This window comes from Ornithorhynchus anatinus, chromosome 4 (genome assembly GCF_004115215.2).
Source record: "Ornithorhynchus anatinus isolate Pmale09 chromosome 4, mOrnAna1.pri.v4, whole genome shotgun sequence".
In the NCBI taxonomy this organism is placed as follows: Eukaryota; Metazoa; Chordata; class Mammalia; order Monotremata; family Ornithorhynchidae; genus Ornithorhynchus; species Ornithorhynchus anatinus.
The window spans coordinates 1,479,299-1,505,093 of record NC_041731.1 but is presented as its reverse complement, the minus strand read 5'-3'; the positions used below and the strand labels follow the sequence as shown (position 1 = coordinate 1,505,093).

Below are 25,795 nucleotides of genomic sequence, written 5' to 3'. Positions count from 1 at the left end.
GTGAGGAGGCTGTTGGAAAGAGCCAAGCGGCGTGGCTCAGTGGAAAGAGCCCGGGCTTGGGAGTCAGGGGTCATGGGTTCGAATCCCGGCTCTGCCATTTGTCAGCTGTGTGACTGTGGGCAAGTCACTTCGCTTCTCTGTGCCTCAGTTACCTCATCTGTAACACGGGGATTAACTGTGAGCCTCACGTGATGACACTGTATCTACCCCAGTGCTTAGAACAGGCTCTGCACACAGGAAGCGCTCAACAAATACCAACATTATTAAACCAGCAGTCATTCAGCTGTGAGGTACAGCTCCAAGACGGGGTTTCAGCCTGGGGTCTCCTCCCGAGACCGGGGACCCCCGGGGGCCAGGTTTTCATTCGAGGAGAGACTCACATCCCGGCAGCGCAGTGGGACAGACCCTCTGAGGGCGGTGGGGGACCCGACGGTTCTCTCTGCGCCTGGAAGGGGATCTCCATCAGGCCCTGGGCCTCTGGGAGGGCAGGATGCCCGGGCAATGCCCGTTAGGCCTCGGCCTGCCTGTCTCCCTGATGCCGCCCTCCCGGCCGGGCCCGGGTGTGAAATCCCATCCGTCGCCTCTCCTCTCCCAAGGGTTTAGGGCAGGGCTCTGCACACAGTAAGAGCGCAATAGATCTGATCGATTGACCCCCTCCGCCTTATTCCCCTCGCCCCGTCCCCTCATCCCCCACCCACTCACCCACTCTCCCCACCCCTCCTCACCCACCCACCCACCCACTGTCCCCGCTCCCCCTCGTCACCCACCTATCCACCCACTGTCCCCACTCCCCCTCATCACCCACCCACCCACTCTCCCCGCCCCCTCATCACCCACCCACCCACTCTCCCCACCCCTCATCACCCACCCACCCACTCTCCCCGCCCCCTCTTCACCCAGCCACTCACCCACTCTCCCCACCCCCTATCACCCACCCACCCACCGTCCCCGCCCCCTCATCACCGACCCACCCACCGTCCCCGCCCCCTCATCACCCACCCACCCACTCTCCCCACCCCTCATCACCCACCCACCCACCGTCCCCGCCCCCTCATCACCGACCCACCCACCGTCCCCGCCCCCTCATCACCCACCCACTCTCCCACCCACCCACTCTCCCCGCTCCCCCTCACCGCCCCCCCCCCCCCACCTACCCAGCCGGTGTCCCCGGCCCCGGGGGCGGGCGGTGGGCGGTCCCGGGGGCGGTGCGGCGGGCCGGGGAGGGCGGTCCCGTTGGGCCGGGGAGGGGAGGGGAGGGGAGGGAGCGGAGGGCGGTCCGGTGGGCAGGGCCGGGGAGGGGAGGGGACCGTGTCCGCCGGTCGGGGAGGCGGCGGCGGCGGCGGCGGGCCCGGCCCCGGGCGGCTCAGTGTGCGCGGGGCCGGCGGTCGGGGCGGTGGTGTCCGCCGAGGATGGGCCGCGCTTAGCCGTCCGTCCCCCGCGTCCGTCCCCGGCCCCGCCGGCCGGGCTGGTCCCGGGGGGTGCGGGGGCTCGGCCCTCGCCCTCCGGCCGGGTCGCGCTCGCAGCGGCGGAGGATGGAGGAGGAGAAGTACCTGCCGGAGCTGATGGCGGAGAAGGACTCGCTGGACCCGTCCTTCACCCACGCCCTGCGGCTGGTCAACCGAGGTGAGCCACCGGCCGGGGGGCGGGGGGTCGGGGGGGGTCTCACCTCCCCCTCTCCGCCCGGCCCCCCGAGAGCCCGGCAGCACGGTGGCCTCCGGGTGATCATCCCAATAACGGCGGGGGTTAAGCGCCCACTGCGTGCCGGGCGAGTGAGGGGTAGCTGGGCTTCCACAGTGTGCGGGCGGGGGAGCCGGGGGGGGCGGGGGGTAAGTGGGCGAGGGCATCCTCCCTGCGTGGCCGGGGTGGCACGGGCTGGGCTTCCCGGGAAGGACGTCGGTTGTTACCTTGGCCAAGGACGCCCCGCGCCCGCTCTTGCTCCCCCGGCTTCTTCCCGGGCCTCGGCTGCCGCCTCCCCGCTCAGCACCGTGCTCTGCACGCGGTAAGCGCTCAGTACGTAACCCCTTGAACTGAACGGATGAGCTCCTTCCTCTCCGCTCCCCAGGGCGGGCGTTGGCCGAGCCAGCCAGGTGTGAGGGGGCGTAGGGAGGTGTCGGGGTGCACGGGGAGGTTTGGGGGTGCGTAAGAAGGTGTGGGGGTGAATAGGGAGCATAGGGAGGTGTCAGGGTGCGTAAGGCGGTGGGCTGTTCAGCTTACTCTGCGCGAGGGTCTTTCCCTCTCGGAGGACTCTTGGAGAACGGCTGTTATTCTATCGCATCCCCCGAACGCTCAGTACAGTGCTCTCTGCTCCCGGTAAGCGCTCAGTAAACACCGCGGAGCGACGGGCGGATCCAGGGGGGATCGGCCCGGGGATGAGTTGGGATGAGATAGCCGGACCCCTCCGTGCCATTTTCGGGGCTGACGGTCCTAGGGGGGTTCGGCTCACCGGTACGGGGAAGGGCGGGCGGCGGATCGTCGAGGTTTATGCGGTTTGAGAGAGACCGGTTTAACTGTGAACCGGGCTCCTTTTTCTGGCCGCCGCGGCGGCTCGTCTGATGACTTCCTTTGGTTGCCCGTTGGGCTGTCGCCTTCGGAAAAGCAACCGCCTCGTACATCGGGAGGCGATTAGAGGAATTAGCGGCGTGCGAGGTTCGGGAGGCGGAAAGGACCGGTTTTCAAAGCGCGATCGTGAGAAGCGAAGGTGACAAAGAGTTGGTGGAAACGAAGGGATAGTGAAAACACGCCTCCCGAACCCGATTTATTCTCATAGCTCTTGCTGCCCTCGATAAACTATAGCGCCTCTAGCATTTCGTGTCTTTGGTCTTAAAAGGAGTGGAGCGACCATTTCTGATCAGATGGATTTATGGATCTGCCGCTGATATAGCCGGGTGTGGTTTTCATGACTGTCCGTCTGTTTTCACGGACTCCCCGCGTTTCCCCAAGAATTACTTCCCCTTCGTCAGTGGTGTAGTGAAATTAACTAGGGCTCCTCGACTCTGCAGCCTGCTCGTTGCGAAACCAGACACTCATCAGAGCGATCGCATCGAGGTTTAGTAACGTGGATGCACCGAGATACATTTCTAAAGCACAAAAATGTCATACGTTATACATTTAAGGAATAATAATAATTATGGTATCTGTTAAGAGCTTACTGCGTGCCAAGCGGGGTTCTAAGCGCTGAAATCGCCGGTCTTAAAATACATCTTTCGCTTCCGAAACTGTCAGAACCATTGCCTTTCCCTGCACCTAACGCCATGCCACGGATTTTCTGCAAAGTCCAACGGGAAAAGGCCTTTCGTAACTTTTACTGGCTTTTAGGTAAAGACCCCGTAGTAACTGTTTCCTAGCACTTGAACTGGCAATGGCAGTACTTGCTGTTCAGTGACACTGATGCTGTGACTCTTGCCTTGTTTAAAACAAGGATTTAAGTGGTAGACATTGGACTTACCGAGCATCCACTTGGTGCAATGTCCTGCACTAAGCATTTGGGAAGTACATAAGAGAGTGACACATTCCCTGCCCACAGGGAACCAACACTCTGATAATGGAAGAGACAGTCGTGCGGTGATTTAAAGAATAAAATCTATAGTTAAGTGCCGAGCACGAGCAAAAGTAGGTAGAGCTGACAGATGGGTTTATGTGATTTGGGGAGCAGGGGATTTACTGGGGAAAGCTTGTTGGAGGAGGGGGACTTTTGACCGCTGAATATATTTTCAGGCTCAGGGCCAGAGGACATTGAATTTATTTAGTGTTCACAAGGAACTCTGAATGTCTTATCGCCTGAATTACTTTGTAACACTTTGTGAGGCGGGTAGGGCCCTTTTGCAGGTGGGGACAGATGTGGGCAGGAATGGGAAACTTTCTAAAAGGAGGCATGGGAACCAGAGGAAGGCTCACAATATCCCGGCCACAAGGGATACGAGAATTAGCAAATGATCCAGGAGCCATCTGTGAGTGGGTAGTACCATCTCCAATGAATCGGTAGTATTGAGCGCTTCTTGTATCGAGAGCACTACCCTACGGGTTTAGGAGAGTACACTATAGTAGATTTGGTTGACGGTCCCTGCCTACAAGAAACTTGTCTTTAGCCCATGCCCAGAGAGATCCTTGGTGGCGATGTCATCATTGAATTCAAATGGCTTGTTATCAGATGGATGCAGGGAGGTTAAGGTATCATTCAAGCTCAAGTCGAGTGGCTGAGTGGATCTGGAACTCAAAACTGCAGCTACTTCAGATTAAAGCTCTGTTCTTGCTTTGCGAGTCAACGTGCTTCAATCGGTGGTATTTACTAAGTGCTTATTGTGTGCTGAGCACTGTACTGAGTGCTTGGGAGAGCACGATACTGTAAGAGAAACTTTGCCAATGGGGAAGAAGCTCGTTCGCGGGCAGGGAACATGTCTACCGGCCCAGTTATATTTTACTCTCCCAAGCACTTAGTACAGTGCTCTGCACACAGTAAGTGTGCGGTAAATACAACTGATTGACTGGTATTTTCATCCTGGTTGAGACGGGAACCGTTTGACCTGTATTCTTTAGGCATCAAGGAGGTTACTTTCAAACAAATCACCAGGTCATTTATTTACCAGTTCCTGGCAGCACCTGGTACTGTAACTTTTGCTCCGTGGGGGCAGGTGAAGGGGAGAATCAGACCTCCAGCAGCTTTACAAGAACTTTAGCTATAATCTTCCTTTGTTCATGTTTGTGAAAGTGCAGGGTTAAGAAAGCAATAGAGCAATCCGGGAAGTTTTCAATGTGGTGGCACAGCAGGAGCCCTTTGCTAGGAGATAATGAGAAGATGTTGTCAGATCTGCTTTGAATCAGATGTTTATTTACTTTTGTTCTTTCTTGAGGAACTTATTAAGCTTGCCTCCTATAATGCAATTAGTTTTCCTTCCGTAAACTCCTAATTAGATTTCTTATGACTGATTAAAACCAGAAACCCCGAGGATGTTGTCACATGCTAAATAAGTCTTCTCCCTGAAAGGGTTATGTCTTGAATGTTTGTTTGGATGTTCAGCGGAAGAAAGATTTAAAATCTACATGGAACAGCTGTAACGGATGGGCTTTTCTTTATTGGCTCAGGGTTTGAGGGGACTATATTGGTCCTTTGGGAGAGGAAGGTGCTGAGATGATTCTGGAAGAAAGGGAGGTCAGTTTTCCTTTTTGAAGGCTTCACAGATGCTGCTCCTTGTCCTCTTTTCCTGCCACATCCTATCTGTGCTTTTGTACAGGCCACTGTGCACAACACTGTAAGCGCTGAGGAAGGTCAATAGAAGATGTTGTTAACCAGTGCCTTCCTTCGAATCCCAGTGAGTTATCAGATCAGAACTTTGCACCGCAGGCTCACTTTAAAAAAAAAAAGGCATTTAAGTGTTACTGTGTGCCAGGCACTGTTCTAAGTGATGGGTAGATACAAGTTAATCAGATTGCACACAGTCTTAATTCCAACTTTACTGATGTAACTGAGGCCCAGAGAAGTTAAGTGACTTGCCTAAGGTCACACAGCAGACCTGGAATTAGAACCCAGGTCCTTCTGACTCCCTGGCCCGTGCTCTATCCTCTAGGCCACACTGCTTCTCATTCTCTGTAACCTGCCAGATGCTGAAGAAATTCAGAGGACATTAAGATGTCTAATGTTTTTGCTGACCTGGCCTTGACATCTCAAGAGCCCATTTAGATGCCCTGAAAAGGGAAAAGTTCATCCAGATTCCTAGGATACTCCATCACCTGATCAGCAGAATCACAATGTGTGTGTGTGTGTGTGTGTGTGTGTGTGTGTTAACTATCCTTCATCCTTAAAGGGCCACAGTGGTAAGATTCACCCGTGAGTGCACGTGTGTGTCTGAAAAGGGCAATGCAGTACCCTCAGTCCTGATCACACTGTGGGTACATGCACATGTACACACACACACACACTTTTCAGCTGTTGTGTTTGTGGCTTGCAGAGCCTAGAGCTGTTTTTGCTTTTGCCTCCTTGATTTAGGACCCTTAGGAAGTGTCTGCTGTGAAAGAGGCATTCTCTTCTTGATTGCAGTAATTGGCTCCCAGCTTTCAGTTGGGATGCGGTATGGTCTGAGGCTTTGCTTTACCGTAACCTTAAAACATTTCTTCTGTCCTCCTTGCTTTCAATTTCCCAATTTCAGCTCGCTGTACAGCAGCTCTGTGGCTATCCTGCTGTCGCCCGTTCTGCTCATATGCCCCAACCAACACGTTTGTGGTGTGGATCCCATCATGTCCAACCTGTTTTAGGCTGCCGTGCTTGGAGATGCCACAGGGGACCGGGGGCTGGTGTTAGAATCTGCATTTGGACCCTCAGGAATTGTTCCAGCATAACAGGTTTTCAAGAATCATTGGACACTTTTGAGATAGTTACCAGGAACTTGTTGAATGCTGATAACCGTGGTATAAAGGTGCACAAAGTAGGCCATTTATAGCTGATGGTGTATTGCTTTTTCCTACCTGAAATTTAGTGTCTGTTTCCCTGCTAGATTGTAAACCCTGTGAGGACAGGGTTTACGCTTATCAACTTGATTGTACTGTCTTAAGCACTTAGGATAATACTCTACCCATATAAGCACTCCATAAATACTGTTCATTAATTGATCATCCTTCATATGTATTGGAAAAATCTATACACAACCAAAAGCTTACATTGGCATCACAGAACTTAATGCCATCATCAAATTCTGCTTCCCTAGTGGCCCACTGTTCAGATGCACAAGAAGAAAGCCGGTGTGCCTTTGGGATGTTCACAGAAAATTTGACATTGGGTCACCAAGCTTTAAATCAATTGAAGGTCTGTAAAGCTGTAGCTCTGTTCAACTTTCCAAGTGGCTGAGTAGTCTGGGTCTCTTGCATGAGATCTCAGTTCTTCTTGAGCAATTTCCCCAGCCCTATCTAGCTGCCATGCACAGCATCAAAGGACCAGACAGGATCGGCAACAATGAGGTGCTGGAAACCGTCAATGATTAACAATAGTCCTTGTTAACCACCAGCCATGTGCAGAACACTGAGCAAGGCACTGGGGAACAGATAAACAGAAAGGAAAGGGGTTAATAGATGGCATTTGAGTGCTTTAGTATTCAGTAAATACCATTGAATTGAAATTGAATTGCTTACTATGTGCAGAGCACTGTGCTAAGTGCTTGGGGGACTCCAGTAAAATAATTAGCAGACATGTTCCCTGCCCTCAGCGGGAACCATTGAAACAGTGCTCGTAGTAACACAGATTTAGGTAGCAGAACACATGAAGGGAATGAAAGCTGGAAGAGTAGTAAAAGAATTGCAACACGGTGAACCCTGAGAGAGGCACATTCAAGAAGGGAGGGCAGAACAAAGCTCCCCAAAGCTGATTCTCAACGTGATGGAGCCGGGTGACCTTTAAGAGACAGCTGCAGGAGATAGATCAACTTAGCCTGAAGCAACCAGAAGTTGCTGTACATGAGCTTTGGCAGGATCGAGAGAGCAAACATCTCTCTGTTGCCTTCTGTCATATTGTTCCTGGGTTTGACAAGAGAGTGTCCTTCAAGCAATTCTTGTGCGGGTAGGTGACATTTTGACATTGTTTTTGTTGTATAATAATATGAATTAGCACCCTGTGGACAGGGATCTTGTCTACCAACTCTGTCATATTGTACTCTGCCAAGTGCTTACTGTGCATAGACAAAGCACCCAAAAAATACCTTTGATGGATTATTTGATTATTTCATGTGCTTTCTAACCAGCAGCACTCACCAATTTTCAAAGGGGATTCTGGACATTGATTTGAACGAGGGTCATGAAAAATTTTAGGGAATAGTAAGTGGGTTCTTCTGAAGGAATTCACCAACAATTTTGCTTCATTGTGGAGGGTGATAAACAATTAAAGAACACAGTACATAATCTACCTCCATTTATTTCGAAGTTTCTTTAAGTGACATCTATTAAGCACTTTCTATATGCCATGCACTCTTCTAAGTCCTGGGGTAGGTACAAGGTAGTCAGGTTGGACACAGTCCCTGTCCCACATTGGGTTCACAGTCTTAATCCCCATTTTAAAGATGAGGTAGATGAGGCACAGAGAAATTAAGTGACTTGGTTAAAGTCACACAGCGGACAAGTGACAGAGCCAGGATTAGAATCCAGGTCCTCTGACTCCTAGGTCTGTGCTCTTTCCACTGTCATGTTGCTCCTTGCTTTAAATTGAAAACAAGTTATAGTTGCTTTTTCTGTGTGAAACTATGACCTTGCCCAATACAGGTCAACTGTTATTGTTCAGTTGCCTGGACCAGGTATCAGAATGGAGTAGTTATCTAGATTTTCTTCGTCATTCAGCTTTAGGATAAAATTCCTTTCCCGGCTCAAAGAGTGCATGCTTCCAGACATCTACCCCAATGACTCTGCCCTATCTTAGCACATCTGGCTAGTGTGCTAATTGGTCTGAGCCTACAAACTACCAGGTTCTCAATACGGAGGAGAATAGGTCTTTGTAAGTTACTGCATTTTTTTCTTTTTCGATGAAATTTTGAGCTAAATGAATAAGTAGCGCTGCTCGACTTTTAGTATGCTCTTCAGAAATAGCACCTGAAGCTGAAATTAACAGGTGAAGATTTAATAAACAGTTTTATGACTCTGCATTTTAAGATGCGTCTGGACACTAATCAGACTTTCTCAACAAGCATAAGACATTTACTGAGAATTTATAAGTTCTAAATTTCCATAATTTTCTACATTTCCATAATCCTTCTCCAATCAACCTCAGCTGCTATTTTTAGGGGTTTTAAAGGTGTTCGTGGCAATTCACCGATGTTCCTCTAAGTCGGATAACAGGCATCTTTTGAGAGCTTCCATTTTGATATGAGGCTCGGGTTTATACACTGTCTTGCTTTTGGGGCAACTATAAATGTATCTTGCAGTCATATTGGAGAAGAGAGAATGTGGCTTTTATGTTTCCTTTTATCCACATTTTATACCCTTATTATTATGCTTTGGCTTTCTGCCTACATGTTCAACACTTTTTTTCCTCTAGATGGCCCCCATATAACCAGGTTTCTAGTCTCGAGTCAGCGCAGCAAGCTACTTGGATACTAAAATTGGGGATGGATCAACCATCTAGTAATGCCGTCACTTTCTTTTATATCACCATACTGTCCACGAAATACCCCACCAGACGCTTCCCCATGAGAAACAAGTATTTCTTTAATGAAGGCAACCAAATGTTTGGCTCTCTTTTATTCACTGAAGTCTGCCCATGAAAAAAGGAAGCCACTTCTCCTTCCACCAACCCCCTTTCGAGATTTTATGCTGCATAAATCGCGGAACAGCCTAGAATGACATGATCGATGATGCCTTAGCTGAAAATATTTTAAGTCGATTTTTGCAAAAGTTTCCTCAAGGAGAATTAGTGTCCATTTCAGAGAGTTGTGTTTTGTAGGAGAATTCACCTGTTGGGAGCACTGCTTGTCCAGGGAGCTTATGACATTCCTGCTTTTTAAATCGAACAGCGGTTTGGGGGAAGGGGGGGCGGGATGACTTGTAATAAACTTTCTAACTCTGTAAAGCCAGCTCGGCGTGTAAACCCTACTGTTGGTCCAACGAATAGTACGCTGGTGTGGGAACTTGGGAGTCCTGGGTTCCAGTCTCCATTCTCCCTGTATCTGGAGGTTCTTGTCATCATCCATCATTGTAATCATTGTTTTCATCAGTAGCAGCAGCAGCTAGGGATGGCACGGCCAATGGACCCAAGTGGCACGGTGATGCCCTTTGAAGACCAGTGGAGTTGTGGCCAGGCAGCAGGCTAGAAAATCAAACCCATTAGGCCAAACTCGAAATCTGAAAGACTTTTTCTGTGGTCTCTTTAGATGGTCAGGACAGGCTAATGCTGGCTGCTCAGTGTCGACCCTTCAAACAAAATTACCTCTTGTCAAATCCTCTCGGCCTCTATCTGAGGTCTTCTCTCAATTCCTCCATGATTCTCATGGTTAATTAGAAATGGGACTAAGGGGGCACTCTGTTGTGGAGCCTCCTTTTTTATTTTTTAACCCACTGAAGGAATGAGTGCATTTGAGCCTACTCGAAGATGCCAACTCCTATATCAGAAGTAGGCCCCCTTTGTATTTCATCAGTAAGTAGCTTTTTCTTAGGAGTGCTAGCTTCTGTCTCTAGTCACATTGATCAGTTATCTGTTATTGATTCATTTCTTTGAGATTAGGACATTATAGAAAAATCTCTCCCCCTAGGAATTTTCCCTGGAAAGATTCTAACGCTCTTTCTCAACTTTGTACCGGCAAACTGGAACTTCTTAGTTTAGGCCCGAATCTGTGGGTGATAATCTTGTTATCAATGAAGTCCCTTTTGGAGAAAGATCTTGGGACATGATTTATAACTGTGTAACTGTAATTAGGGTATTTGTTCAACACATTCATGCTGTATTGTCCTAGATATAGCATAGGCAGATTAGGCACAATCCCTGGCCCACATGGAGCTCAGAATCTCCCTTAGATTGTGTTTGTGCATGTTTGTGTATTCAAAGATTTCAGATCAAGTAAAATCAATCAGTGGTATTTGCAGAGCAATGTACTAAGAACTTTGGAGAATACAGTTGTTAGGAGACATTATCCCTGCCCTCAGTGAGCTTGCAGTCTATCAGATGTCGTGATAGTGAGAGTTTCCAGTAAAGCCAGTGATTTTCTTTCCCCAGCAACCACATGTGAATGGACAACTCAATCCCGTCAACCCACGTGTGCTTCTTCCCCACAGTGCCTCCTGCCATTCTCAGTGTCGTGATCTTCACAAAGATTTAGCTCCAAGGTGTTCAACCCAGTTGTCATTGCAGTACAACAGGGTCACTTATCTTCTGACACTGTTTCCCACTGCTAGATCATATTGTATGAACTTTGACTTCATTGTGCTCTGAGAGGGTGTCATCTGTCAACTCTGTTTAGTTATCTCATTCTGGTTGACTTCCATTCTTCCATGTCTTTCTCAGTGGAAGCGTCATCTGGTCAGGCTTGCTTTGCTTCTCATAGGATAACTGAGTACCAGGGCCTCGTTGTTTGCTACTGTCTTGTCATTCACTGATGATGATAATCACTGTGTTATTGAAGTGCTGCTATGTGTTTGGAATTATGTTAAGTCCCAGATAGATAGGAGACAATATTGGATGTTAACTATTACATATAGATGGTGTGGTGGAACTGCTGTGGAATTACCACGTGACATCTGTGGTAGGCCCTGACCTCCCAGCCGTAAAGAAGATTGGGTAGCTCAATTACCCTATTGACTTGGAGTGGTGATGGGTTGCATTGAACCATCCGCACTCCTGCTCATTTCCCCTGTGACCATTGGCAAACGATTGATACCCCTGGCCGAGGTTAAAGGTGCAGTCTGTGATCATGGGGAAGAATGGCAATTTGGGGTCCTCCGGCAGCAGTTATTGCTGTGTCCTCTTACATGTAACTGTTTAGTAAGACACTCACTTCTGCGATAGAAGTCAGTTGGAGTATTTACAGGTTAAGTTGTATTACATTATTGGAGTGGTGGGGAAGGTCTTTGCAGTTACTGTAGAACAGAATTCTCTGAATAATCTCTGTTTGAGTGTCACGAGATGGGTGGATTAACCAAGGACTGAGCATCCTGGGGGACTTGACTGAAAGAAAATCTTTCTTCACCTTAATGAGGCCTCCTCTTTGCTTGGTAAATTTAGGAGTTCTGGGGCACGGACGAAAATGTAGAGGAACAGGGCCCCTTTTTGCCCAATCTCCCTGCTTCTCCCCCATCCCTAGGCATTCAGTAAATGCTTTCAAGGATGGTTTGCGGTGCACTCAGCTTGACCTGTTATGGAGCCTGCGGTTTCTGTGTCTTGGGCTCCATGGACCTTTGGTGTTAGTTGCCGTTGATTTTTCTATGCTGACTCACCTGTTACGGGGTTGCTAGTTTGGGGAAGGAGGGAGAAGAGGGAATACGGTGATGATATTCATTTGAATTCCCCCTTGACATTCACTGAAATGAGCAGCCTGTTGGGGGAACAGGCTTCCTTCTCCTCGAGGGAAACTCTGAGAGTCATCTGAACTCTCCCTTACCCCTGTGCCCTCCTAGGGATCTGAGATGACTCTTTGCCCAGAGAGGTTCTTTCCGATGAAGAAAAGGGTGCTAATTCTAACTAGGGTCTCCTTTGGGATTATTTATAGTTTACAGCCAGGCGTAGCATCTGTTGCCTTGGCCCCTGTGTCCTTAGCATCTCGTGTTGCTTGAAGTTGGAATGCTTGAATGTCTAAGTATTTAGCTGGTGCCCCTATCATAGGCTCCTTTGATGTTAGACTGAAAAACCTGGCAGCTGATTTCTGTGATTGCTCTGGCCACAGAAGAGGATGATTTGCATATCTTTCATCCTATACTGTTGAGGTGTAGGCACTGTGAAGCCAAACGCGCACTTAAGGCAGCTGCCAATAGGAACGCTACTGGGGTACATGTCGATTTCAACAGCACAAACTCTCTCAGGGTGGGATAAAGTTGGCTGTCTGTCCAGGTTAAAGGTAAGTCATTATCTGGGCTTGAAAATCAGCTCCCATGGGAGAATTGCTTAAAGACAGCATGATTTACCTCTCAACCCCAATGACATGATGCACTTGACCTTTGTCTTGTGGAAGGAGTACAGACCTGGAACTTAGGAGGCTCAAGTTCTAATCCTGACTGTCCCACTTTATCTTCTCTGGGACCTGGAACTTCACTTAACTTCTTTGGGCTTCAGTTTTCTCATCTGTAAAATGGAGATTAATTCCCTATGCTCCTTCCCCCTTAGACTCTGGGCTTTATGTGAGATAGGAACTGTGACCAATATGTTAATCTTGCATCTACCCCAGCGTTTAGTACCGTGCCGGGGATATAAGAAATGCTCAACAAATACCACAGTTATTATTACTGTGTCTTTTGCTCAAGAACAACCTAAATATACTGTCAGAAAGTTTTCAGGAATCCCTGTTGGAAGCTCTCTATGTCCATTTCTTAAATCAAGTACAGATTTGTGAAGAATACTTTTTCGTGGGCACAAAGCTGTTGTCATCTTATCCTTTGCTCCCTTTCTAATGGAGGAGGGAGCCCCAAGTTATTGAACTATTTCCATTTCAACAGCACTTGGGAACTTTGTAGGAATCAGGATTAACATAAGACATACCATTTCTGGTTCAAACTCCAGACCAGATATTTAGTCTCCAGTGGTGGTGGCAGGGTGTTTGGGGAAACTGTGAAGGCAGATATTTCCTTTGCATCAACCCTAATGTTGAGGAATCAATTAGTCAATCAGTGATAAAGATTGAGCACCTATTGCCTATCGAGCCATGTTCTTAGAGCTCGGGAGAGTACAACAGATTTGAAGTTCTCATCCTCTACTCTCAAGGAATGTACAATCTAATGAAGTAATATGTTTATGGTCTTGGAATTACATTATAATAAATGAGCAAAATTATCCGATTATAATGGTTTGCAAATCCAATGATGGGGAGGTTTAGCCGAAGAAATTGGCATCCCTCCTCCTCAAATAGTATTTTAAGTTTCCTTTTTTTGAAGCAGGCCAAAGCTTGTTGAATGTTGTTTCAGGTGGTGCAAAAGAGTCAAGTGCATTGTTACACTCTATAGCTGTAATTGGACACAGATATTGTACACTGTCTGGAGGTTGAGGCTGTGTGGTTGAAATTTTGGGAGCTTGATTTTGACCTCTGGTTGTTCCGAATGAGAGTCTCCCTCTCCATATTAACTTTGGATAATGGCTCCATCACAATAATTGGGAGAAATTCCACCAATACCATCTCTCTCCATCCTTCAGATCCTACCATAGAGCATATTCCCTGTCATTAGAGCCTCCAAGAACCATCCCAACAAACACCCCGCAAAGATGAATGGTGAGCAGCAGCACATCAGTGGCCTTACTTTCAGTGTCCCTACCTGTTCTTTCAGCTTGTGTACAAGACTTCCCATGTCTGAATTCTATTTATATTAAAAATTGTGTTTGATGTAGCACCTGGGACTTCATTAGGAAATGGACGATGGAACCTACTCAAGGAAAGGTATCTCCTTTGGATATTTTAAAACGTTCTTGGGTTATTTCTAAGAAAAGCAGTCACTAATCTTTCTGGGAAGTCTTGAAGGCAGTCTGCCTGAAATCAGCAAGCAATGTTAGAGTCTGGGATTTCAGCACCTAGAACAGTGCTCTACGTTTGCCTTTTCTTCAGTTAACTAGTCATCCCAGCCTCCGACGAATAGTCTTGGTGTGCCGCACTCAAATGTGTGTTTCTTTTAACTGAAGAACTTAAGAAAATGAACAAATTCTTCCAGAGAAAGACTAATTTAGCTGATTAAAATTAATCAGACTTACACTTGAAATTCAACTCCTGGACTGTTTAGTTTAATTGACTTCTTCCCTTTTACAACTATTGGCATTTTTATGGATTAACAACTTTTTTTTATGTGCCAGGCACTGTACTAAGTGCTGGGGGTAGATATAAGCTAATCAGGTTGGACAGCATCCATACCCCTTGTGAGGCTCACGTTATTAATCCCTGCTTTCCAGAAGCAGGTCTTGTCCCAGGTCACACAGCAGGCAAGTGGCAGAGACAGAATTAGAACCCAGGTCCTTCAAACTCCCAGGTCCATGCTTTATCCACTAAGTGGCGTTGCTTCTTTTTCAGTTGTCGGCAGCCTCACCATCATTCAGGTTGAATTCAGGTCTGGGTTTTGTCATCTTTAATGATGGTATTGGCTCTTTTTTCTCTGAGGATGGGGGAATAGCTTTCGACATTGTTCTGTTAAATCATTCAATAGATGAACCTTGCTAAAGATAAATCGGAGATGGAGCCAGTTGTGGTTTGGTGATGGGTATTCCCTAAGGCTCTACTTTCACCTGGAACAGAGTGTGAGACATTCACCAAGACCATGTCAACAGCTTGATCTGGAGTCAGTACTACTACTGATTCAAAAACCATTCTCCATAAGCGTTTGTTGAGGACCCATAGGGACCATCATTATGTACCAGTATGAGGGATTTGTACAATCAGTAACTATTGCCAGATCTTTGGCAGCTTGTCACAGTCTTCAACTGTCTTCCCACTAGGCAATGATAAATTATATCGTATGGGAGGAAGAGTTTCTGTTTGGGACTATTGGAAGGATAATTTCTGGGTGCCTTCCCCAAAAGGATTTCTCTGATTTGCTGATTTATCAAGGTGAGAATCTGGTGGAGGGAGCTTAGTATCAGGGCTTTGCCAGCCCTTGTTGAGTTTGTTCAAATGGATTTTCCATGCGATGAATTTTTTCTAAGTCAATAATTAGTAGAAATGGTTCTAATATCAAATGCCCACTGGGTAAAGGGACTGCATTTAGCACTTGAGAACATTAAGGCTCAGACAGGTATCAAGATCGGCTATTAAACCAGGCCGAGATTTATCTAACCCACTTTTAAGTGCCCTGTGGCTATCAGGCTTAGAGTTCTAGGGGTATTACAGCATTTGAAATGCATCATTCAGAGATGTACTTCTCCTTTTCCAGGATCCCCTTCTCTGAAGCCTGCTGGCAGCCTTTATAACGGTGACCACATTTAATCCCAAATGGCTTTGCTTCAGTTTACACACCTACTTTGGCAGTCAATGAGTGATCAGATGTAAAGGTTTTACATTTAAATGACATGCTTCGTCACTTCCAATTCTCTGGAACATATAGAAGTATTAAAATGGTGACTCTCTGAATGCTTTCATTTTCTGCTGGAATAAGGAAGGACTGTGTCACCAACTGAAAGGTTACAATTGTAACCCTTCCCCGTCTCCCTTGGTTTAACTTTCATTTTGCTTACTTCTACCTAGGAAGACTTTAAAGTGCAATTTTCCATTTGATTGAAAACTTGTAATAGTACATTTTTTTTTCAATTACCTTGATTTGGGGGTGCGGAGGGGTTTCAGGTAGTAAAAAGCTGGATCTCAAAATAAAGACTGTGGATGGGTAGAGAGGCTGAAGGTAGTGAAATCAGCATTTCTGTTGTTGCATGCCCATGCTTACTGGGGCCGTGTGTAATTCTCATCTGTGTGCTCTTTCCCACCGCCTACTGCAGTGCTCTGCACAGAGTAAGCACTTAATAAATACTGTTATTGCTTGTGTGAGATTGAGTGATGCAATTTCTCCTTTGAGGGCTTTCTAGGGTCTTTTTTATACTTGGTTTCACTTGGGTGGAGATTCATTTTCCAAAGAATAATGATTATGGCTTTTTATTAAGCGCTTCCTATGTGGTAAGTGTTAGAAAGTTATCAAATCAGACACAGCCCCTGCCCTATCCATGGCTTGTGATCTAGCTTCCCCCTAGTTTACAGAAGAGGAAACTGAGGCCAGGAGAGGTTACGTAGCTTGCCCAAGGCCGCACAGCTGAATAGTGGCAGAGTTGAGACTAGATCCTAGGTCTCCTGAAAAGCTGTGTGGCTTTGTGGAAAGAGAATGGGCTTGGGAGTCAGAGGTCATGGGTTCTAATCCCAACTCCTCCATTTATCAGCTGTGTGACTTTGGGCAAGTCAGTTAACTTCTCTGTGCCTCAGTTACCTCATCTGTAAAATGGGGATTAAGACTGTGAGCCCCATTTGAGACAGCCTGATTACCTTGTATCTACCCCAGCACTTAGAACTACTGCTTGGCACGTAGTAAGTGCTTAAGAAGTACCATTATTATTATTATTACCCTGACTCCAGCTCCTCTGTTCTTTCCACTAGAACACACTGCCCCTTTGAACTCTCTTGCTTTAGTGCTTCCTCTATATAGAACAAATCCTGCACTTTTCCTTTTGCTCTTTCGATTGCTTTGATGCAGGTGTTTGGAGACTCCTTGACATCAAGGTTATCCTAGTAAAGAAAGGCTGCTGGCTTCCACCCCTCCCCACTGTATTGCAGTCTTAGTTATTGACAGGTAGCTGCGTGCCCTCCCCCCTGCCTGCCCCCTCTCCAGCCCAACCTCCCCCCCACCCCCATATACAACCCCCATAACCTTTACCTCCTCAGGGGACTTCAAGGGCAGGAAAGTTCCAAGGGATTCTGGGTTCTTGTTGTTTTTGTTTGTTTTTTGTTGTTGTTGTTGTTTTTGTACTAGGTTTTGGTACAGAATGCCCAGAAACCTTTTCTTCAATTTTCCTAAGCCATGTGTCTGAAATAGGAAGAGCTATTCTATTTCACGGGCAAGTTTAAATACAATGTTATACTCATGGGAATGTGTGTGGAGGGCAGGGGAAATCCACATTCTTTTTCACTGAGAGTAAGAGAAGAGTGTGGCTTGAAAAGTCACTGACATCCACGGTGTCCACAATTAGAATGGGGTGGTAAAATCTGACAGACAGTGACAGTAGAAGATGTATTTCAGTGAGGTTTTCATCAGGAGCAGGCACTGACCCCCAGCTTCTACCCCCTGAACCTCCACTGAATGACCCTTGATTTACTTGAGTACGGGTTGGGTGAGGGTTCTCTTACCATTTCTTGTAGAAACCATTGGAATAATGGCACAAGAAAACGCAGGGAAAAAATAGAATTTTGGAATTTCCATCCATTCCCTCTCCCTTCTCGTTCTTACTTTGTTCCAGCATTGCACTATTAAGAAGTTCTAAAAATGTATGTAAATCTTAGGCATGAATTTCTTATCTGAAGCCCCACTAACCCCATATGGGACCAGCTGTCCTAGAAAAAGAGAAATTTTGTTTCAAGTGCAGCAGTTTGAACTACTCAGTAAAGATTTTAAAGAAAAAACTTAATTGTACACCCCGGATCGTATTTTATAACATAATAGAAAATAGAATCTTTTACTCTGAAACTGTTTTTCTCTGCCAGCCTGGATTCAGAGTGTATTGGTGACAGTTTGGAATGGCTTGTAGGCCACCCTCAGCTTCAGACCTTAAGAATGAAGATGGACTGCGCCTAATGACGTTGCTAAATTTACACCCCATTTCAGCTTTATAACCCATATGTTTTGACTTAACAACACAAGTCTCCTCTGTGACACTAGTTGTCAGGGCAAGGGCTATGGGGAGTGGATGGAAATAGGGAAATGATTTTAAAAGCAGAGATGAGAGAGTTTTAAAGGGGACGGGAATTGTCTCACCCGATACCTCCCCAGTGTCTCCAACTAATGCTGATACGGTCATTCTACTTCCGATGTAGGAAAAAGTCAGCGATCCTAATAATAATATTAATAATTATGGTATTTGTTAAGTGCTTACTGTATGCCAGCACTGTTCTAAGTGCTGGGGTAGATACAAGGTAATCAGTTTGTCTCACGTGGGGCTCGCAGTCTTAATCCCCATTTTCCATAGGAGGCAGCAGGCACAGAGAAGTTGTGGCTTGCCCAAGGTCTCACAGCAGACAAGTGGTGGAGCTGGGTTTAGAACCCATGTCTCCTGACTCCCAAGCCCATGTTCTTTGCACTGAGCCATGCTGCTTCTCCTTCTGCTTCTCCCGTGGCTCAAAAAAAAGAAAATCCATCACAGTTACTATTTTGCCCTTATTTAACTGAGTACAGAATTCTGGGCAATTTTGGTAACAACAGGACAACAATACTCCATTTGTACCTGTGCACAAATTGGTTCAGAGTTATGACATTTTGATTTACGACACATTTGGTTCCTGAGAACTAAATCTTCAGTCCAAGGACTTCCAATAATAAGAATAGTCACATTCAAGCCAGGGGCTGGCACAAAGTAAGTGCTTGTACTATACAATCGGCTCACACAGTCCCTGTTTCTCATGGTGCTCAAGGTCTACAGGAGAGAGAGAACAGATATTTAATCCTCATTTACAGATGAGGAATTTGAGGCCTAGGGAGGCTGTGAATTTCCCAAGGTTACACATCAGTCAGGGCTAAAGCTGGGATTAGAACTCAGGTGTCCTGACTGTCCTGTGCTCTTTTCAAGAGGCCATGCTGCTTCAATTCATGACACTGAGCTTGTCAATCTTATGACTGAGACAAACCCGGGCTTAATCTGAGCGTTCCTTCTGTCCCCCGCCTTCTATTTGTCCACTGGGATTCGGTTAAGTGCTGCGTCTGCTGCTGCCGCCATCTTGAGTCTTTTCCCATTAGCCTGACCAGCCAGCAGAGGTTGTTTGTATAATGTTCTGAAGTGTCCCTGACCATTTAGTGTCTTACACCTTTTAGTCCCTGTAGTGATGTCTCGGAGGCATTTTGAACTCACTGCGAATCTGGTTTGGAGAAAGGCTTGTAAAAGCTGTGTAGGGGGGATTTTAGATTGTTACTGCCTGGTCTGGAATGATTTGCGGGTACTGTAGAAAGCATTTATTCCTTAGACTCTCTATGGGAAAATTTTTGGAGGGGTTATAGAACACTTTAGTTTAAAACCTGCAGAAAATTTTTAGGGGACTTAAAACCTCTGCTTTCTCATCTTTACTTGGGACCATCCTGGATTTCTTTCTATTGAGTTCTTTTTCTGCTTATGGTTTACTTTTGTTGGCCTCTCTGTCCTCCCTCTCTGCCTGGTTGCTTAGTCCAACTGACCTTTGTTCTCTCTCCTGTCCCTCTCCTTTCTTCCCCTTCCTACTGCGGCTAACATTGGGTGTGACCGGCTTCTGTAATTCTTTCATTCCCTCACCCCATTGCAGGCTGCCCCTTCAAAATGCCCACTAAGACCCCTGATGGAAGGTACCAGGCAGAGAGCTCCAGTTGAAGGGATACTTGATGGAGAGGGTGAAACCAGGCCTCAGAATTGGTAAATCATCTGGAGGACTAGTGGAAAGGCTTTCATTAGTTGGCTGCAGCGTTCTATAGAAAGTGCTAATTAAAAATGCCACAGCATTGCACATTCGCGCACCCACCTGGAGGAGTTGGCCCACTCGCGTATTGCAGTGGAGGATGCTAAGCAGGCCTGTTGTTGAACAGGCAAATAAGGACAGTAGAAGGGTGTTTTGTTTTTTTAAGTTGGGCCACACCATCTTCAGCCTTTTAGGGCTAGCTTTTTTGGCTTCCCCGCATCTCTTTAGGCTTGGAAAATGCCGTTCCAAGTGCCAAGCAAAGAGTGACCACAGAGCAGTGCAGGAGGCTGAGATTGCCTCAGGATTTGAATGTTCCTCTCTCTCACATACTACATCCTCAGAGTCATGCTCCTAATGGTTCATTCAGCTCAGCCCACTACCTTCAAAACCAATCAGGTGCCCATCTCCCATCCTGCTTACCACCCCACCCCAACTGCAGCACTAAGAGTAAGTCCTCGGTAAGCAGACAACTCACTTCCGGCATCCTGGATATCGGTCATAAAGCAGTGCCTTTGGCAACACTGTTGATCTCTGAGCAGCTTGATTTGGGAATGCAGTCTGCTCCCCGGGATGGAATGAAGGGCTCGGAGAAGGGCCTCCATCTCACTATGTGTCCAGTGTAGAAGAGATCATTTTTTCAGTCCCACCCAGGGCTGCAATCTCACCTTTAGGAGCGTGACTCCGAATAAAAGTCATAGGGCTCATTCATAGATTTTCTTCAATTTGCTTATTTAAAGACATTATAAAGAGATCTTGAAATTTTGAGCTGAGTTGATTTTGAACTGCCGAATAATGTTGGTATTTGTTAAGCGCTTACTATGTGCAGAGCACTGTTCTAAGCTCTGGGGTAGATACAGGGTAATCAGGTTGTCCCACATGAGGCTCACAGTCTTAATCCCCATTTTACAGATGAGGGAACTGAGGCCCAGAGAAGTGAAGTGATTTGCCCACAGTCACACATCTGACAAGTGGCAGAGCTGGGATTCGAACCCATGACCTCTGGCTCCCAAGCCCATGCTCTTTCCACTGAGCCACGCTGCTTCATTGAGGACTAGAGAGGGCAAAGCATCTATCACTTCTTCCAGGATTGGTTTAACAGACAATTTGATATTTCCCAGTGCCCCCCTTCTGCTTTCCTTTGGTGGGTTCCAGAGACCTACGGCTCCAGCATACCCAAGCTGATCAATCAATCATATACATTGAGCACTTACTGTGTGCAGAGCACTGTTCTAAGTGCTTGGGAACGTACAATATAACAGTACAACAGACACATACTCTGCCCACAGTGAGAGGGGGAGACCGACATTATTATAAATTACAGATATGTACGTAACTGCTGTAGGGCTGAGTGAGGAAGTGAATAAAGGGAGCAAATCAGAAGAGTGGGAGAAAAGGAAATGAGAGCTTATTTAGGGACGGCCCCTTGGAGGAGCTATGGCTTCAATAAGGCTTTGAAGGAGGGCAGAGTAATTGTCTGTTAGATATGAAGAGGGAGAATGTTCCAGGCCAGAGGCAGGGTGTGGGTGAGGGGTCGGTGGCGAGATTGAGATAACAAACGGAGTCCAGTCTTGTGCGAGATGGACCGGAGAGCTAGCCCAAGGACACGCTGAAGGACAGTCTTAAGATTTGAAACGTCTGGGAAGTGAAAACAAATTGTAGCGACAGATGTGACTTTGTTCAAAGCTGCTTACCCAAACTTGAAGACGTGTGGTCATATTCCGTGTCAGCCATGCAGTGCATCGATGTAGTTGCTAGCCGAAGGACAGATGCTTGGGCCACAGACGTTTCTTTCACCTTCTACTCTTCTGCTAGAATGCAAACCCCCTGCCTGACTGCAGGCTTCTAGAGAGCAAGGGTTATGTCTGTCAATCCTGTTGTACTCTCCCAACCCTCTTAGTATTGGTGCTTGGGTGCACAATAGGTGCTCAGAAGATACTACTGATTTTCTAAGCCAAATTTAGATACATAATTATGCCATTCATTAAGTGCTTACTAGGGGTAGATGCGAGGTTATCAGATGAGACGCATCTAAGAAATGGTAGAATTACCCCTCTAGAAATTCACCAAAGTTTATTATTCTAATACTCACCACATACCCGTATTCCTCATTCCCAGTAGGTGGGGTGGTGGGGGGAAAAAACCCAAATTGACTAGCAGCTAATCCTGTATGAGATCAGCAAATAGTAAAGCCCCGGGCAAAGATTAAGTCAAAAGCAAAAAGCACCCTGACTAGTGATTTGTGTTTTCAGCTTAGTGAATCAAACCAGCATTTGTGGAATCCTAGCGATCACAAAGCAAGTAGTTTTCTCAAAAATGTTGGAGTTCATGAGCCAATACAGATTACTATAGAAATAGCTGCAACCTTTTTTCAAACCAAACCCTGCTAACTAGGTTTGCAGTATTTGGAGAGAGTAGATGATTAATACAGTTCACAGAGTTCAGGAGCATTGTAAATTACTGAGTCATTAAAGGAGAGAAATAGCAAAAATGAGTTGAAGCATCAGGACCAGCTTCTCAACAGTCAATCAGTAGTATTGAGCACTTAATGTGTACCAAGTACTGTACTAAACTCTTGGGAGAGTACAGTACATCAGAATTGGTAGACATGTTCCCTTCCCACAATGAGTTTACAGTCTAGAGGACTACCTTATAAATTGTTAATTTTATTTCTACTTTTGCTTGCATCTTTCTACCTGATCTTTTCCCCCTTATTTTGCTCTTGTTCCTAGTATTAGGGAAGATCAGAATTGACAGTGGTCTTCAAGTTCATCTGAAAATTGTTTTTTAATGACCTTTGATTATAGTAAAAGAGCTTGTAGTTCTAATTTAAGAATCACTTGGCAAGATCCACAGAAATCTTCATTTTTGGAAACACTGCTATATGTAAGAAATGTCCTTCATTTCTCAAAGATGATCACTGATTTCATCAATCCCGGTTGGTAGGAGGGAAGGAGAGCAGGGGTCTTATTCCCATTTTATAGATTAGGAAACTGAGAGTCAGAAAGGTTGTGAGTCACTCCCCAAGGCCACCTAGCAGGCCTGTGACAGAGCCACTAGAACCAAGGTCTTCTGACTACCTAGTCCAAGCTATTTTCATTGTGTCAAACAGCTTCATGTCAGAGTTGCTGAAAGTGGATGTGAGGAAACAAAAAATCTGGGATCTGCTCATTCATACAGTTGACAACATTGGTCTCTGGATCTAAGTATTTCCTAGGATTTCTTTCCTACTAGAAAGAGTATGGACTTGGGAGTCAGGAGACCTGGATTCTAGTTCTGGCCCTTCCACTTGTGAGCTACATGACTTTGGGCAAGTCACTTAACTTCTCTGTGCCTCCATTTCCTCATTTGTAAAATATCTCTTCTAAATCTCAGGTGAACTCTGTGTAGCAATAGGGACTCTGTCCGATCCAATTACTTTACATCTACCCAGCGTGTGGCTTAATAAATGCCATCATTATTATTTTATTATTATTATTAAAACTGAGCTGCAGATCAAGCATCAGGATAGCTATTTCTCGTGCGATTTAACCTTGCAAATAAAGAAGAATGAATAATTTCATTTCCTCCCATGCATTCCAGTGAGCAGATTTATCACTTGCTGCAGCATCTAGGGTTGCAGCTGTTTGGACATTGGATTCTTCATTTGCGAGGGCTCTTAGGAGATGCCAAAGGTGATCTATATTAACCCTATGGGCTAATGTGTGCAAGGTTTCAGAGGCACAATGTCTTTTCCTAAGGAGGGATATGAATACAGTGTGCAGTTTCCTCCAGTGGCTTATTCCCTGCCCTTTGCGAACTGGCCACAGGGTCTGGACAGAGGTTAATGGTTTGCCATACAGTTCCCCGAGGTGGCCCAGCCTTCCGATCAGGTGAGACTGCCCAGCAGCAACCATCTTGGGGAGGGTGGGGGAAAGAGGGCTTTCTTCCTTTCACTTTCACCTTCTAAATTTAAAATTTGTCCCCTCCCTCCCCCCAACTCACAAAGAGCCCCACAAGGGAAGTCCCTGGGAAGAGTCTCTAAGTAAAGGATCCAGTGACCTTGGAGACAGTAATGCTTGTGACATCTCCTTCCTTCATGAGGTGGGTGGAGGGCCGTACAACACCTGCCTCCGGGGGTCACTGGTCAGAGATACTGGTGCACATTAACTGGCCTGGATGCCCATCCTAGCTGAATGTGTTGTTTTGTCAAAGGGAACTGACTGACTAAAATTAATCAAGAATATTGGAGGAGCTTGGAGAAGCTTTTGGTCTCCTGTGTGCAGAGCACTGTACTAAGTGCTTGGGAGAGACCAGTAGAATTGGTAGACATCATCCCTGCCCTCAAGGAGCTTACCTCTGTTAGGGGAATTATTTGATGTACTCAGTAAAGAGCAGTTCAAATAGACTGTGGCTGATATAGTCTTTTTGAGGTATTCAAGCAATGTAGATTCCCCCTGATTGGAAGAAGGGTGAATACAACTTTTTTTTGATTATCTGTAGTAATGGAAGGTGGAGGTGATGTGCATATTTGTATATATTATTTATTACCCTATTTATTTTGTTAATGTGCTTATCTCTATGATTCAATTTATCTTGATGATGTTTTGTTTTGTTCTGTTTTGCTTTGCTGTCTGTCTCCCCCGTTTAGACTATGAGCCCGTTATTGGGCAAGGATTGTCTCTATCTGTTGCCTAAATGTACATTCCAAGTGCTTAGTACGTGCACTGCACATAGTAAGCGCTCAGTAAATACTATTGAATGATTGAATGAATGAATGTCAATAATTAAAAACCCTAGGTAATCCACTTCATTTTAACCAGAAGCTGTCAACCTCTTTCCCCCTTCTAATCAGAGTTACTAATGCAGAACAAAGTTGATCAGTTGCAGTGTTTATCTCCTTTTATTTTTTACTGGGCACCTTCCGTTGGAAGTGCAAATTGGACTCCCAACGATTAAGAAGGTGTCCTTCTATCAAAAGGGAGAGAAGCAGAGGTCCCTGATAATCCTCAAAATGGAGAAGTAGGATCCAAATCATTAGGTGTTGGATGTCTGTTTAATTAGATGTATTGTAGCTTTAATGTATCTTTGCCTTATGAAATAAGAATAGTCCTTACCGGGTCTATAAACACTGATGTTTATAGAACTACTAGCCCAGGACAAATGACCAAACTTGCATGAAGCGCATCTAAATACGCTGTTTTCCTGATTCTGAAGAATTGCTTTAGTAGCACCCAGGTTCTAGGAGCGGCGCTTTCTCACACCCCGGTGCTATTGGATGGGAGCAGACTCTTCCTTGGGCACAACTTCAGTGGAGACTTGAGGTTTTGGCTTCTCCTTTGCTAAATTTGAACTTCACTATGGAGTAGACACCGCAGTGATCTCTAAGCATTTTTCTTCCTTCAGAAAAAAAAAATTGTGGGCAACTGAAATCAGAATGACTCCTCTTTAGTGTGATTTGGACTTTCAGTGACCTTTCTTTCAGGGGTTGTTGCAGCCATCTCCATTTCCAGAAGGAAAACCAGATGGTGACCAATGAGCCCAAACTAGGTAGATTCAGTGAAGCTAGAATCGTCAAATTGGTCGCCATGCCTTTGCTTAAAGTCTTTGCATTCATTATTGTTTTTGTCAAAGTTGTAGAAAGTTACAAATATAAAAAACACAGAATGAAACAATGCAGAAGGATCCGGGTTCTAATTCTGGCTCTGCCACTTGTCTGCTGGGTGACCCTGGGCAAGTCACTTAACTTCTCTGTGTCTTACTCCTTTGTAGAAATGGGGATTTAAGACTGTGAGCCTTATGTAGGACATGAACTATATCCAACCTGATTAGCTTGTATCTACCCCAAATCTTAGTACAGTACCTGACACAAAGCACTTAGCAATTACCATAAATAATTCAAAGAGCAAGAGTATGAATTTCCCCATATCTTCTTACCCACTAACAGATAATCACATGACAGGAGCATGCCCAACCCTCTCAACCCTGTTTTAGTTTCTTTGCTTCTTAGAGAAGTTAGTGGGTGAGAGGCAGGTCCCCTCCCACTTCCACCTTTACTCTCATAACCCCCC

The 25,795-nt window shown here is 46.0% G+C and overlaps 1 protein-coding gene across 2 annotated transcripts in view; it reads left to right on the top strand.

The window, feature by feature from the left end:
- The first annotated feature begins 1,369 nt into the window (after window positions 1–1,369).
- Window positions 1,370–25,795, top strand: part of KHDRBS3 (KH RNA binding domain containing, signal transduction associated 3) — a 117,342-nt gene continuing 92,916 nt past the window's right edge. For both annotated transcript variants that reach the window (XR_003758974.2, XM_029063840.2), the window contains exon 1: window positions 1,370–1,623. Coding sequence is in view for 1 of the 2 variants with exons in the window: in XM_029063840.2 (XP_028919673.1) it covers window positions 1,533–1,623 (91 nt within the window). In the remaining variant the exon portion in view is untranslated. The remainder of the gene's footprint in view (window positions 1,624–25,795) is intronic.